General features: G+C 56.2%; 1 protein-coding gene across 1 annotated transcript; it reads right to left on the bottom strand.

Annotated features, from left to right (window-relative positions):
* Positions 1-5,008: 5,008 nt before the first annotated feature.
* Sde2 (SDE2 telomere maintenance homolog) lies at positions 5,009-15,504 on the bottom strand. The gene is made up of 7 exons (XM_070023234.1): positions 15,331-15,504; positions 12,824-12,941; positions 11,302-11,413; positions 9,782-9,951; positions 9,063-9,177; positions 7,258-7,717; positions 5,009-5,419 (listed from the first exon to the last, which is right to left on the bottom strand). Exons 1-7 carry the CDS (start codon positions 15,448-15,450, stop codon positions 5,198-5,200), a joined length of 1,317 nt encoding a protein of 438 aa, XP_069879335.1. The 5' UTR covers positions 15,451-15,504; the 3' UTR covers positions 5,009-5,197.
* Between the last annotated feature and the right edge of the window lie 92 nt (positions 15,505-15,596).

Here is a 15,596-nt window from a genome sequence, read left to right as displayed (position 1 = left end):
GTGAAACATGGATGCACACAGGGGGAGTGGGGGGAGGGAGGCGGGTCATTGGGTCTGGAACTTGGGTTTACCACCTTGTCCTGTCTACAGATGGAAATGTGTGTGCACGCACACGCGCGTGCATACTCATGGATGCTGCTATTGGGGCTTGAACTCAAAGCCTGGGCTTTGTCCCTGAGCTTTTTTGCTCAAGGCTAGCACTTAAGCCACAGATCCAGATCCAGGTTTTTGCTGGTAATTGGCGAGAGTCTCCCAGGCTTTCCTGTCTGGGGTGGCTTTGGAACTGTGACCCTCAGATCTCAGCCTCCTGAGGAGCTAGGATTACAGGCGTGAGCTCTGGAAAGGGAAAATTCTTAGCCTGGCTGGGGTGGAGGGGAGGAGGGGTGGAGGCTGGGGGCCAGCCTGCTGTTCCCTAATCTACAGAGGGTGAGGACGACAGGCAGGCAGGGTGTCCACCTCCGGCAGGCCCTGGAAGGTGAGCCAACTGTCACCATGAATGTGGCTGGGTGTGGGTCCCAGGAGGAACACCCCGTCCTGCTGGGAAAGACGTTCCTGCCAGAGACCCGGCTCTTTATCCACATTCATCCCACAGCGACAGCAGCTGTCCGGAAAGGAGCCAGCCCTGCATGCTGGGGAGAAGCCGCCGCAGCTCCTCTCCTGCGGGCTTCCAGGGAAGGTGCGGCCCACACCGCGGCTCTGGCCACCTCTAGGAGTTCTGGGAAGCTCTGTTGGGAGCCTGGGGTGGGGGGTGACCAACGGCTCCGGTGCCCCCCAAACCCAAGGGCATGGCATGGCTCTCAGACTGGGTTGTTTTTATTGTATTCAATGTCTTCTAGTTGTTTGGAACAAAAAACTTAAGACAATGACTTCAAATAAAACATATTAAGTTTTAGACCTTGACTGGGTTTGTGAAATTGGGACTCCTACAGTTCCACTGTCCTTCACCAGTTTGTATTATTTCTTACCATTTTCACTCCTAACTTGCTAAATGGTCAGTCTGTGTCAGGTGAAGCTTCGCTTGAGGAAATACTGTCAGAAAACACACACACACACACACACACACACACACACACACACACACACACACACACACACACACACACACACACACACACACACGATCGAAGTGGTTTGGTCCAGAGAAAATACTTAAAGTTTTAAAAAAATGTGCATACAATAGATATACACATTTGCAGATGCATTGCAATTTCGAGCAAGCGTGTCATCAGACAGTGGATGAACTGGCTCAGAACAGTATTTGCTGTGCTTCTGGGGTTGTTGCTAGCCCACTACGTACGAGAGGCTGACATACTGCCAATGCAACAAGGACCACAGGCCACCAGCTAGACTCACAATCGCAATGTCTACGGCCCTTTAGATTTCTTCTGCCTTTTTCTATCGTGCTCTGTCTTTTTCTAATTTGTTTTGTTTTTTGTTTTTGTTTGCCGGTCCTGGGGCTTGAACTCAGGGCCTGGGCATTGTCCCTGAGCTTCTTTGGCTCAAGACTAATGCTACCTACCCCTTGAGACAGTGCTAATTCTGGCTTGTGGAGGGTAGTTTACTGGAGACTAAGAGTCTCACAAACTTTTTTTTTTTGTGTTGTTGGTCATAGGGCTTGAATTCTGGGCCTGGGCGCTGTCCCTCAGCTCTTCAGCTCAAGGCGAGCGCTCTACTGCTTGAGTCACAGCGCCACTTCTGGTTTCTGGTGGTTTATTGGAGATAAGAGTCTCACGGTCTTTCCTGCCTGGTCTGGCTTTGAACCATGATCCTCAGATCTCAGCCTCTGAGTAGCTAGGATTACAGGCGTGAGCCACCAGTGCCCAGCTTTCACAAACTTTCTTAACACAAAAAAATGTTAAAGAATGATCTTGACTACACGTTTCTAGTGTACCCGAGCACGCGCAGGGCTGACGGCCTGTACCCGGCACACAGCAGCCTCGGTGACAGGACCTGCTCTTCCTTCCAGCCTGCTACACAGAGCCCTGGACTCAAAGTCAAGAAAGTGCATCCAAGAGGATGCTGGATTCCCTGGTCCAGCCCTGGGAGTGGCGGGCCCTCCAGGCTCCTTGGAGACAGGAACCGGGAGGAGGGCTCCGGACTGCAGGCTGGGGCCAGGGCCAGCGCGGAAAAGGGTGGGGACAGCCTGCAGAACTTACTGCATCAAATCTGCTATTCTCCTTCACTTGCCAAAGTGGGGGCAGGGGAGCTTCCTGGAGCCAGGCCCCAGCCTGCAGGGGACCCCAGGCACACACCAGTGGCCCTGAGCCTCTGCTTCCTGTCTCCTGGAGGCTACAGCCCTATCAAAAACACAGTGCCCCTCTAGGAGGGATAGAGCTACAGTTAATCCTGGGGCTCCAAATGGCACCATCTGCACCCTCCTAAAAAGGATCAAAGCTGAGAGTAGGCAAAGGCTCTAAAATGCCACCCAGTCCCAGCCCAACTCAGCCTATGCCACCGCAGCTCCGTTCCTGTCCCCAGACGGGCAACTGAGGCCCTCACACACACTCATTCCATGAAAGGTCACATGGCCTGCGGTGGTGCCCCGAGCATCCACCCACTGGTCAGCAATCTCCCAGTCCAGCGGACAGACTGCTTCTAGACAAGCTAATCCTACCCACAGTTCAATCAACATTTCCCCAGCTCCCATCCGTCACCCGCCACCTGGGAGCTGGGGAAGAGAAGCCAGGCCCCACCCATCAGGGGTTTAGCTTTTAGCAAACAGTGCCAATAAACAGAATGTGGGTGATAAGTGTGGCTGAGATAATGTGTGGATCTCCATTAGCTCCCCGGGGAGCCAATTCCAGCCCAGAGCTTTTCAATGCTGGCTGGACAGGCCAGGACTAAAGAAGGCCTCACACAGGGGCTTACTGGTGTAACTCCTCCAGACTTGGTGTCTTCCCACCCCTTGGCTGCAGGCCGGCTGTGCCAGAGTGAGCTGCTAAGGCCAGCGGGCTGGGGTCCAAGCTCACTGCCTTGGAGAGGATCACTGTCTTCTTTATATGGCGTACTTTTTTTTTGCTGATACTGCTGAATTCAGCCTTGATGCTGGGCAGATGCTCTACCACTTAAGCCCCACCCCTAACCATTTTTAAATTGTATTTTGAGCCAGTACTAGGGCTTGAATTCAGGGCCTGAACACACTCCCTTTAGCTTTTTCCCATGGAAAGCTAGCACTCTATCACCTATGCCATAGATCCACTTCTAGCTTTTTGCTGGTGAACAAGAGCTGAAATTTCAGACTTTCCTAGCCAGGCTGGCTTCAAACCTCAGTCCTCAGATCTCCACCTCCTGAGCAGCTACGACAGGGGTGAGCATCTGGTGTCAGGCTCCTATTACCCGGTTGTTGCTGTTATTTTTCAGATAGGAGATCGCACCCTTGCCCAGGGCAGGCCCTGACCTGCAATCCTCCCACCAGATCAGTTAAGTCAGTCTAATTGTTTGTGGTGCTGGGGAAGAAACCGAGGCCGGGTACCTGCCAGGCAAGTGCTCTACAACTAAGCAGAGGAGCCTAGAAGAGGCCGTCATCTACGCATCAGGCAGGAACGGCGCGGGGCACTCTGGAAGGGAGCGGGTTAGGAAAGGCGGCCCGAGTCTGTCAGGGAGCGGAGCTGGGATTGCTGAGGGCCCCTGCAGCAGCTGCGCCTGAACCGGGGATCAAGGTGACCAGGGCAGGGTCGGCGGGCGTCCTGCGGGAGTCCGGGGGACCTGAAGGTGGGCCCGGATCCCTCCCGGGGGGCTGCGGGAGACCCGCAGCCGATCAGGACCCTGTGAGCTTCCAGGACCGGGCAGAGTGGATGAAACCAACCGAACGGGGGCCACCTTGCGCCTGAGCCAAGGCTGACCATGCACCCCGGCACCGGGAGCGCGCCGCGGCGGAGGCTCGGGAGCCAATCAGTGCCCGGGTGAACTCGTGCATGCGAGGAGCGAGCCAATCAGGGCCCGGGTGAGCTCGTGCATGCGAGGAGCGAGCCAATCAGTGCCCGGTGAGCACTGCCAGCAGCTCAGGCCTCAGCACTGGGAGATGCGGCTCCCAGGCCGGCAGGACACCCCAGCTGCGGCTCTCTCAAGGGCTGGGATGAACCTCACACCAGTCCCAGGGACCAAAGAGCACTGGAAATGTCCAAACAGACACAATTTGGCACTGAAGAACTAATGAGTTTGTTTTGTTCTGTTTGTGCTGGTCCTGGGGCTTGAACTCAGGGCCTGGAGGCTGTCTGGGAGCTTTTTTGCTCAAGGCTGATCCATCACTTGAGCCATAGCTCCACTCGATTGTTTTGTTGACTTGGCAGTTAAATGGAAGAGAAAGGTCTCAGAGCCAGGTGTCCGCCCAAGGCTCAAGCACGGAATCCAACTCAAGGAGGCTGAGATCTGAGGATTGGGGTTCAAAGACAGCCCGGGCAGGAAACTCTGCGAGACTCTTCTCCAATGACCACTCGCATTGAGCTGAAGAGCTCAGGGACAGCGTCCAGGCCCAGAGTTAAAGCCCCAGAACCAACAAAAAAAATTCAGAAGTCAGCCGGGCGCTGGTGGCTCACGCCTGTAATCCTAGCTACTCAGGAGGCTGAGATCTGAGGATCGCGGTTCAAAGCCAGCCCGGGCAGGAGAGACCATGAGACTCCTATCTCCAATAAACCACCAGAAAACCGGAAGTGGCGCTGTAGCTCAAGTGGTAGAGCGCTCGCCTTGAGCTGAAGAGCTGAGGGACAGCGCCCAGGCCCAGAGTTCAAGCCCCACGACCGACCAAAAAAAAAAAAAAAAAAATCAGAAGTGAAAAAATCCAAAGTGTAGCTATGGTTCAAGTGGTAGAGCAAGAGTCTTGAGTAAAAAAGGCTCAGGACAGCACCCAGGCCCTGAGTTAAAGCCTAAAGCCCTAGAAACAGAAAAAGGGAAAAAAGAAAGAAAGGCAAAAGGGATTATGAGTAACTTTATGTGCACAAACCTGATAGTTTGGGCACAGGATAAGTTCCTAAACGTGATAACCACAGACAAAATCACAACAGTGCAACACTTAAGACTCTAAAATGTATATACAAAACCTCCTATAAAGAAAACACCAGGCCCCAAGAGGGTTTCACACATTGATTCCACGTATGCAGTAACAAAAGGGGAGAAGCTGCTTTCAGTATCATGGGGACCTTTGGCCACAAGAAGCCCAACCCTGAGGCCGACTGCATATGGCTGCCCCCCACCCCCCTTCTCATTTCCTCTTTCCCCTGCCAGGCTTGGCAAATAAGGCAGGGTCAATCTGCTCCGGAGCCAGCCCCCTGACGGAGAAGAGCCTGGCCGCCCGCTCCTGCAGGGCACCCCCACACTTCAGCCCCCGCAAGGTCAGCTCCCACTTGAGCCTTTCCAACCCCAGCTGCTCCAGCTCCGACGCACTGCCAAAAGCCAACAAGTCCAGCGCTCCTTGCCCAGGAACCTAGGGGCAAGAGGAAAACAAGTCAGCATGGGCGCTGTCCTTTCAAGGAGCAGCCATGGAATCGGCCACACCTCCGAAACTGTCCACACACTCACTCACATTTAGATAAAAATCTAAACTATTTTTTCCTGTTGGTTGTAAGGCTTAAACTCCGGGCCTGGGCGCTGTCCCTGAGCTGTTTTGCTCAAAGCTAGCACTCTTCAACTTCGAGCCTCAGCGTCACTTCGTTTTCTGGCTGGTAGTTGTAGCTAAGAGTCTTACAACTGAGGCTGGGAAGGTGGCTCAGTGGTAGAGTGCTTGTCTTGCATGCATGAGGCCCTGGGTTCAATTCCTCAGCACCACATAAGCAGAAAAAGCTGGAAGTGGTGCTGTGGCTCAAGTGGTAGAGTGCTATCCTTGAGTTGAAGAGCTGAGGGACAGTGCCTAGGCCCAGAATTCAGGCCCCATGACCAGCAAAAAAAAAAAGTGTCTCACAGACTTTCTTGCCCCAGCTGGTTTTGAGCCAGGATCTTTAGATCTCAGCCTCCTGAGTAGCAAGGATGACAGGTGTGAGCCGCTAGCACCCAGCAAGAATAATTATTTTTAAAGAGAGAATGTAAGACTTAAAATGAAAAAGAAATGGGTCTTTCTTTCCTACAGGAAAGATCTTCAAATCCAACTGATAATTACGTGTGTGTGTGTGTGCGTGCGTGCGTGCGTGCGTGCGCGCGCGCCAGTCCTGGGGTTTGAAGTCAGAGCCTGGGAACTGTCCCTGGGCTTTTCATTCAAGCTTAGCTCTCCCACCTTCAACCTTAATTGGAGTTTCCTGCTCACGTTGAACGGTGGTCCTCAGATCTCAGCCTCCTGCGTAGCTAGGATGACAGGCGAGAGCCACCAGCGCCCAGCTCACAGCCTTCAAAACTGAATTACATTAGGAAAATGTGATTATCAATGTGACAAGGAATGTGAGCACATCTCATTCGTTTTAGTGTCACCTGCCATACAATAATATAGCCTTGCTACTACTGTATGTACTAAATAAAAGCATTGCAGCCGGGCACAGGTGGCTCACGCCTGTAATCCTAGCTACTCAGGAGGCTGAGATCTGAGGATTGAAGTTCAAAGCCAGCTGGGCAAGGAAAGTCCGTGAGACTCTTATCTCCAATAAACCACTAGAATACCGGAAGTGGAGCTGTGGCTCAAGTGGTAGAGCGCTTGTCTTGAGCTGAAGAGCTGAGGGACAGCGCCCAGGCCCAGAGTTCAAGCCCCATGAGCGACCAAAAAATAAAAAAAAAAAAAATAAAGCATTGCAATATATACTTGATTTTAGATGCAAAAAATGTGAAAAAACGGGCAGGGTCTGTTGGCATACGCTTGTAATTCCAGCTCTCAGGAGGCTGAGACTGGAAACTCCTGAATTCCAGGTTATGTAGTAAGCCTGTCTTAATCCTCACCCCAGCCCCCTGCAAAGATACAAGCTCAAAATCCATGCAATGTGGCAACAAGGACACCCCCTAGTGGCAGAACACTATAAACTCAGGTGGGAAAGAAGCCGTCCACTAAGCAACTGATGGGGAAAAACACATTTTCCCTCTCAAGTTTTGGTGACAGCAGATTTGAACTCAGGGCTTCACACTTGCTTGACCTGTTCTGTTAGCTGGTGCTCTACCATCTGAGCCATGCCTCTTGCCCAGCTTTTTACTGATTATTTTGGAGATGGAGTCTCAAAAGGTTTTTCAGCCCAGGCTGGCTTCAAATAAGCCACCAGTGACTACCAGCACATTTGCAATTTAGCGACTTATTGTGGAGCTGACACAGATTTGGTTCCAGGTACTGGCCCCAAATGTAGAAGTACTCACTGCGTGACCTGCCGGGCCCCGCTCCAGTCTGGCGCTGGGGGTGTCTTCTCGAGGCTCAACCAGGGCAGCCCTGCCTCCATCCGTGACTCCCGCTGCCTCCTGGCCCTCCGTCAGCCTGGCGGCGGCTCTGTCTTCAGCAGGCTCGTGACTCTCGGTCTCCTTTCTCCCCTGGATCTCCTCTGCTTCTCCTCCCGCCTCCTCCCGCCGGCACTCTTCAGCCTCTCCGGCTTCGGCAATGCCCGCCCCGGGGTCAGTCAGCTGGCCTTTGGGTTTTGCCAGGGCCGCAGCGCCTGCACTGGGTGCCCCCACACTCGGAGAGCAGCAGGGGGCCTCGGCTGTCATCACAGCACTGCCACGACCGCTTTCTGGAGCAGAGCAGCTCAGTCCTGTAGCAGCTGGCACTGTCTCACTGTCCTCATCTGAGGACACTTCCTCAGTCTCCAGGTTCTCCATGCCCAACCTGCCAGAAGCAACAGAAAAGCACCACACGGATTGTTTACCTCGACTCACAACAGGGCGGCTGCTTGTCCAGGAAATGGACTCACTGGCTCAGGCTATGACACAGAGAGCAGGTGAACTGCAGAGACACCGAGAGCCACAGCCGTAACGGGCGGGGCCGTGCCTTCCCAAGATCCCACAGGATCCATCCACCTACCGCTCTCTAACTTCCCACCCACCCACCTTCCTCCACCCACTGTTCCACGCTGGGTGATCCCATGTAATCATGATGGATCTCATATGGTAACATATGCTGAGCGAAATTAGAGAGGGAAAGACTAAGCCACAGGAGTGAGTCTCTCACTGGTGGCCAGCAGCTGCCAGTCTGGAGTGGGGGAAGGAAAGTTCCCAGCCAACACCAGGAACTACTGCCCCATGAAGATGCTGTGAATCTTCACTGGGGGTAAGCAATCAAAAGCACCACACGTTACTGTATACAAATGACACCGCGTTAAGTAAGGCAATGCCAGCACCTTTCTCAGGAAAATTTAATTTGCCTTTAGAAAGTACATAGGTCTCCACTGGACTTAAGGACTGAAGTTACAGGACCTACGGCTATTACCTGGCATCCCCAGAGGGGAGGCCAACAAGGAAAAAAAGATGCAGCAGCTTGCACCTTTCCTAAAAGGTAGCCCAAGGGAGGGGAGATGGCCTAGAGAGGGCCCAGAGCTACCAGCAGGGAGTTATGGTAAGAAAAAGGCCCTGTGTCAGGGCTGGGAAGGCGGCTCAGTGGTGAAGTGCTTACTTCCCATGCCTGAGGCCCTAGGTTCAATTCCTCAGCACCACATAAGCAGAAAAAAGCCGGAAGTGGTGCTGTGGCTCAAGTGGTAGAGCACAGGGACAGCGTCCAGGCCCAGAGTTCAGCCTCATGACAAAAAAATAAAAGAGAGAGAGAGAGAGAGAGAGAGAGAGAGAGAGAGAGAGAGCGCGAGCGTGAGAGAGGCTGGCCCTGTTCTTCTCATCCACAGGGCAGAAGCCGTGGCGAAGTCTGACCAAGCGACCAAAAACTTCAGGGCTGAGGGTGCCAAGCCAGAGAGAACACAAGCGCCTGGGACACGCAGCTAGACTTTCTCCAGGACTTCCTGAAGAGTCAACACCACATGTAATGAAATGTGATGCCATTTTTGTGATGTTCCACTACAAGAAAAAGTGCCCTTCAACTGCTAATGACGCCAGAGTAGAAACCATAATAGAGTTTTCCCATGTGACGATCACTCCATCCCCAAAAGCGCCTGTGCGGACAGCGTGGCGGGAGCTGCTCCGTGCAGGCGTCGAAGGTGGCCGGGGTAAGAACGGAAGGCACCTACCACAGGCACTTCCTTTTCCTTGCATGGGGTCCAGGGTCTGTGTCTGATCTCCGGGGCCGTATCCTGGGCTCACCCATCTCAGCAGATACCAATTTGCTGGAGGCGGCCTGCATACCTAGTCAGAAATTCAACCAGGGTTTCTCCTGTTAGGGCTGAGTTTACAGAAATTAAATATCCAGGCAGTAAAAAGTGCTGCAATCAGAAGTCTGTCTTCAAACTTTTTCTTTTCTGCCACTCTTTGGACTTGAACTCAGGGCCTGGGCGCTGTCCCTGAGCTTCTTTTGCTCAAGGCTAGCGCTCTACCACTTGAGCTGTGGCTCCACTTCCGGCTTTTTCTGCTTATGTGGTGCTGAGGAATCAAACCCAAGGCTTTGTGCATGCTTGGCAAGCACTCTACCACTGAGCCACCTTCCCAGCCCTTCAAACTTTTTTCTGTGCTGGTCCTGGGGCTTGAACTCAGGGCCTGGGCACTGACCCTGAGCTTTTGTGTGCGCCCACTGCTAGCACTCTACCATGTGAGCCGTAGCACCACTTCCAACTTTGTGACTTAATTGGAGATACGAGTCTCCTAGACTTCCCCGACGGGGCTGGTCTCAGGTCCCAGCCTCCTGGGTAGCCAGGACACAGGCGTGAGCCACCGGCACCGGCGCTCCTAGGGAACTTCTGAGGCTTGCCCCAGGTTATCCAGGGAACGGCTGGGGGGGGGGGGTCACCCTCACCCTTGAGGACCGAGTCCTCCAGACGCTCGGCCATCTCGTGGCACTGCCGCTGGTAGTCCGGGCTGGCGCGGCAGGGCATGGGCTCCGCCAGCCGCCGCTGCAGCCGCTCCAGGCGCCGCTGCTCCTTCTCAGCCTCCCGCTCGGCCTGCTGTTTCACCCACTCAGCCATGCTGGGAAGGAGACATAACCCGGGGTGCGTGTGTAAGTTGCACACTCAGTTATGGAACACACAGCCTCCCAATCAACGAACTTCACGTACAACAGGAGCCCTGGCAGTGGCGCTGAAAACTCCCGACATCGAAGCACAAAGCATGTTTGCCTGCTGGCTGACAGTGCAACAAACCTCTCGGGCTGGCTGCGGGCCACACAATTACATCCTCTACACAGCACCTGATCATAAATGACTATGACTCGTTCATGTATTTGCTGTAATTTCTGCAGAGATGGAGAGCACATCAAGAGCCTTGAGCATGCTAGGAAGAGTTCTACTACTGAACCACACCATCAGTTACTCGATTGTTATTTTGGACTGTACTCTTGGAGTCTGGAGCTGTGGCTCACTCCTGTAATCCTGGAAATTCAAGGAGGCTACGATCTGAAACCAGCCCAGGCAAACAAAGACACTTATCTCCTACTAACCAGCAAAAAAGCCAGAAGTGGAGGAGTGGTTCAACTGGTGGAATGCTAGCCTTGAACAAAAATCCAAGTGAAAGCCAGACACTGGTAGCTCACGCCTGTAACCCTAGCTACTAGGAGGCTGAGATCTGAGGATCACGGTTCAAAGCCAGCCCAGGCAGGAAAGTCTGTGAAACTTTTTTTTTTTTGGCTGGTCATGGGGCCTGAACTCTGGGCCTGGGTGCTGTCCCTCAGCTCTTCAGCTCAAGGCTAGTGCTGCCACTTGACCACAGCGCCACTTCCGGCTTTTTTCTTTTTGCTTATGTGGTGCTGAGGAATGGAACCCAGGGCCTCAGGCATGCAAGGCAAGCGCTCTACCACTGAGCCACCTTCCCAGCCCCCCGTGAGACTCTTATCTCCAATAAACCACTCGAAAACCAGAAGTGGTGCTGTGGCTCAAGCAGCAGAACGCTCGCCTTCAGCTGAAGAGCTGAGGGACAGCGCCCAAGCCCAGAGTTCAAGCCCCATGACCGACCGCCCCCCCAATAAAAACAAAGTTTTACATATATAAACACCAACTGGCTATGAAGGATGGTGTTCTAAGGAGAGCAGTTCTAAAGTGTAACTCCTCTGAACAACTAATGAAGTGTTTAACAAAATGAATACCAGGAAGCAGAAACATGTCTGGGGAAACATATCCGGTAAGGAAGGGCCAGGAATGGAGGGCCAGCAAATGCAGTCATTATATTCAACATGCAGTACGTAAAAATGAACTACTAAACCTGAAGGTAGGGATTGGAAGAGGAAATGGGGAAAACAATGGAAGGAGTGACACTGAGTATTGTACTCATAACCTGACTGGTGGAACTGTATCCTCTTTGTATGATTACTTAACGTGGTCTTACGCTTTCTCATGATTGACATCTCGTAGTCTCCTCCCACTGAGATCCCGGCAAGCTTCTCGATTGGTTGTCTTCTCGATCTGAGCACCAAGAGCACGTAGCATAGACCCAAAACCTAAGGCAAAGCAAGTAGGAAAAACAGGTTAAAATGTGTTCGAGTTGCACATCAGCCAAATCTGTAAAGCTAAGACTGACAGTGTCCCTACATAGTTTTCATACAGATGGACATCAAGGTGCTAACCTAGGCAGCAGGCAAGAAATTGTTAACCTAACTGAACTTCACTTCTCTATCCTTCACTTCCTAGTTCTGAAATGCTGTTCAGTACAACTGGGGCACTGAAGAACGTGGCCAGTGCCAAAGAGCCTAAGACTCTTCAAGAATCAGGGTGAAGGCTGGGAAGGTGGCTCAGTGGTAGAGTGCTTGCCTTGTATGCATGAGGCCCTGGGTTCGATTCCTCAGCATCACATAAGCAGAAAAAGCCACAAGTGGCACTGTGGCTCAAGTGGTAGAGCGCTAGCCTTAAGCTGAAGAGCTGAGGGACAGCGCTCAGGCCCAGAGTTCAGGCGTCACAACCGGACACACACACAAGAAGAATCAGGGTGAGGGCCGAGCGCCGGTGGCTCACGCCTGTCATCCTAGCTACTCAGGAAGCTGAGATCTGTGGATTGTGGTTCAAAGCCAGCCTGGGCAGCAAAGTCTGTGAGACTCTTATTTCCAATAAACCACTAGAAAATTGAAAGTGGCGCTGTGGCTCAAGCGGTAGAGCACTTGCCTTAAGCTGAAGAGCTGAGGGACAGTGCCCAAGCCCAGAGTTCAAGCCCCACGACCAACCCAAAAAAAAGAAAAAAAAAAAAGAATGCTTGCCTAGCATGCATAAACTCATGAGTTCCATTCCTCAGTACCACATAAACAGAAAAAGCCAGAAGTGTTGCTGTGGCTCAAGTGGTAGAGAGCTAGCCTTGAGCAAAAGAATCTCAAGGACAATGCCCAGGCCCTGAGTTCAAGGCCCAGGAGTGGCAAAAAGAAAAAAGAAAAGAAAAGAACACTGAGCAGGGCTAGGAAGGTGGCTCAGTGGTAGAGTGCTTGCCTTGCATGCATAAGGCCCAGGGTTCAATTCCTCAGCACCACGTAAGCAGAAAAAGCTGGAAGTGGTGCTGTGGCTCAAGTGGTAGAGCGCTTGCTGTGAGCTGAAGAGCTGAGGCACAGTGCCCAGGCCCAGAGTTCAGGCCCCATGACCAAAAAACAAAAAAATAAAAAACAACAACAACAACAAAAATCACTGAGCAAGGCGGTAGATGTGTAATCCCAGTTATGGTGGGAAGCATAAGCAGAAGGATCACAGTCCAGAAAGCAAAATAATCAGTGTGATAGACTGGAAGTGTGATTCAGAGGGTAGAGCACATGCCTAGCAAATGGAAAGCCTCAAGTTCAAACTCTAGTTCCACACAACACATCCAAAAGAAAGGCTGACACATCCTGCTAAAGACTAGAGATGTGTTGAGGAAGCCGTCATCCTTTGCTTACCTCCTTTTCCCCCACAAAGTCTGGGCTCCAGCGTGTACACAGCTCCATGCTGCACTGTGTCTCCAGTCCCAATGAGGGCTCCATTGCATCTCACAAAGAAGCAGTCCACAGGAACACCCTGGGGACAAAAGTGTATGTTTGCCACATAATACAAGTTTCCCACAGGAAGAGATCTGGCTTTTATCTAAATCATTATGCCAGCTTTTTTTTTTTTTGGTCGGTTTTGGGGCCTGAACTCTGGGCCTGAGTGCTGTCCCTCAGCTCTTCAGCTCAAGGCTAGTGCTCTACCACTTGAGCCACAGAGCTACTTCCGGCTTTTTCTACTTATGTGGTGGTGAGGAATCAAACCCAGGGCCTCATGCATGCGAGGCAAGCACTCTACCACATTCCCAGCTCCATTATTATGCCAGTTCTAAACAGACTTATGTTCCATTCAACACATGTTGAGCTGAAAATGGAAACTAGGAAGTTATATCATATGATACACTAGATACAGTTCATCCTAATCTCACCTAGTAATGATACTGTGTAACTTTTTGCCCTTTTTAGTGAAAATAAAAATGGTTCTTTTCCTTGTCTCTACTATATCATCTGGGCCATGCTATGAGACCGACTATACAGTGCTCAAATCCACTAATTCTGAAGGTCTCATTTCCTCTGATTTCTGGTTTTACTATTTCCTTTTTAAAGATATTTTAGAGCCGGGCGCCGGTGGCTCACAACTGTCATCCTAGCTACTCAGGAGACTGAGATCTGAGAATCGTGGTTCAAAGCCAGCCGGGGCAGGAACATCTGTGAGACTCTCATCTCCAATAAACCACCAGAAAACCGGAAGTGGCGCTGTGGCTCAAGTGGTAGAGCGCTGGCTTTGAACTGAAGAGCTGAGGGACAGCGCCCAGGCCCAGAGATTAGGCCCCACGACAGACAACAACAAAAAAAAAGTTTCAGATTTAAATGTGTTAGGCTCACAAATAACAAGCAGGGAGCGCGGGGGGCGGGGGGAGAAGCCGTGGTGGACCAGGTGCCCGCGTCAAAACCAGAGTCTGGCATGAGTGCTTAGGTCCCGCCCAGGGCCGCGCGGAGGGGGCGCGGGCGGAGCAGCCGCAGTGCGGTTCCCTGAGCGTCATCTCCAAGCAGGAAAGGCGGGGGCAGCGCCGCACAGCGGAGCCCAGGCCTCGGCCGCCAGCGACGCGGGTGCCGGGGCCGCCCGCGGGGTCCGCAGCGGGGGGCCGCGCGTCCGCGGGCGCGGAGGGAGCGCGAGCGGCCGGACGCGAGCCTGTCTCCCGAGCAGGGGCGGCGCGACGGCGGGGCGTCCACGGCAGGGCGTCTGCGTGAGGCCCGCCGCCCCCGCCCGCTCCCCCCGCCCCCCCCCCGCCCGCTCCCCGCCCCCCGCCCGCTCCCCGCCCCCCGCCCCCGCCCGCTCCCCCCGCCCGCTCCCCGCCCCCCGCCCGCTCCCCCCGCCCCGGCCCGCTCCCCGCCCCCCGCCCGCTCCCCCCGCCCGCTCCCCGCCCCCCGCCCGCTCCCCGCCCCCCGCCCGCTCCCCGCCCCCCGCCCGCTCCCCGCCCCCCCGCCCGCTCCCCCCGCCCGCTCCCCGCCCCCCCGCCCGCTCCCCCCGCCCGCTCCCCGCCCCCCCGCCCGCTCCCCCCGCCCGCTCCCCGCCCCCCGCCCCCCCCGCCCGCTCCCCGCCCCCCCGCCCGCTCCCCCCGCCCCCCGCCCGCTCCCCCCGCCCGCTCCCCCCGCCCCGGCCCGCTCCCCCCGCCCCGGCCCGCTCCCCGCCCCCCGCCCCCCCGCCCGCTCCCCCCGCCCCGGCCCGCTCCCCGCCCCCCGCCCGCTCCCCGCCCCCGGCCCGCTCCCCCCGCCCCCCGCCCGCTCCCCCCGCCCCCCGCCCGCTCCCCCCGCCCGCTCCCCGCCCCCGGCCCGCTCCCCGCCCCCCGCCCGCTCCCCCCGCCCGCTCCCCCTGCCCCGGCCTGCTCCCCGCCCCCCGCCCGCTCCCCGCCCCCCCGCCCGCTCCCCCCGCCCCCCGCCCGCTCCCCCGCCCCCCGCCCGCTGCCCGCTCCCCGCCCCCCGCCCGCTCCCCCCGCCCCGGCCCGCTCCCCGCCCCCCGCCCGCTCCCCGCCCCCGGCCCGCTCCCCCCGCCCCCCGCCCGCTCCCCCCGCCCCCCGCCCGCTCCCCCCGCCCGCTCCCCCTGCCCCGGCCTGCTCCCCGCCCCCCGCCCGCTCCCCCCGCCCGCTCCCCCTGCCCCGGCCTGCTCCCCGCCCCCCGCCCGCTCCCCGCCCCCCCGCCCGCTCCCCCCGCCCCCCGCCCGCTCCCCCGCCCCCCGCCCGCTGCCCGCTCCCCGCCCCCCGCCCGCTCCCCCCGCCCCGGCCCGCTCCCCCCGCCCCCCGCCCGCTCCCCGCCCCCCGCCCGCTCCCCGCCCCCCGCCCGCTCCCCGCCCCCCGCCCGCTCCCCGCCCCCCGCCCGCTCCCCCCGCCCGCTCCCCGCCGCCCCCCGCCGCCGCCCGGCCTCACCTGCTCCCGGCAGTGCCTGTGGATGAGGTCGAGCACGCAGCAGCGAGCCGAGGCCCACCGCGACGCCCTGCGCCCGAAGCCGGGGCCGTGAATCCAGGCCTGAACCGGAGCCTCCGCCATGGCGCCCGACGCGAACCGCCGCGCGTCTTGGTGACGCAGCCGTGCCTTCCGCCCCGCCCCGGAAGTCTCCTGTCCAGAGCCCGCGGGGGCGGGGCCACGGCGGGGGCGGGGCCACGGCGGGGGCGGGGCCACGGCGGGGGCGGGGC

Source organism: Dipodomys merriami, unplaced genomic scaffold, assembly GCF_024711535.1.
Source record: "Dipodomys merriami isolate MVZ:Mamm:240054 unplaced genomic scaffold, mDipMer1.0.p SCAF_158, whole genome shotgun sequence".
NCBI lineage: Eukaryota > Metazoa > Chordata > Mammalia > Rodentia > Heteromyidae > Dipodomys > Dipodomys merriami.
This window is presented reverse-complemented; position numbering and strand designations above follow the sequence as displayed.

Coding starts and splice junctions, on each gene's coding strand:
- Sde2 (XM_070023234.1), bottom strand. CDS start 15,450: ATGGCGGAGGCTCCGGTTCAGGCCTGGATTCACGGCCCCGGCTTCGGG. Junction 12,942..15,330: donor ACAGGCACTGCCGGGAGCAG/GTGAGGCCGGGC, acceptor TTTTGTCCCCAG/GGTGTTCCTGTGGACTGCTT. Junction 11,414..12,823: donor ACTTTGTGGGGGAAAAGGAG/GTAAGCAAAGGA, acceptor GCTTTGCCTTAG/GTTTTGGGTCTATGCTACGT.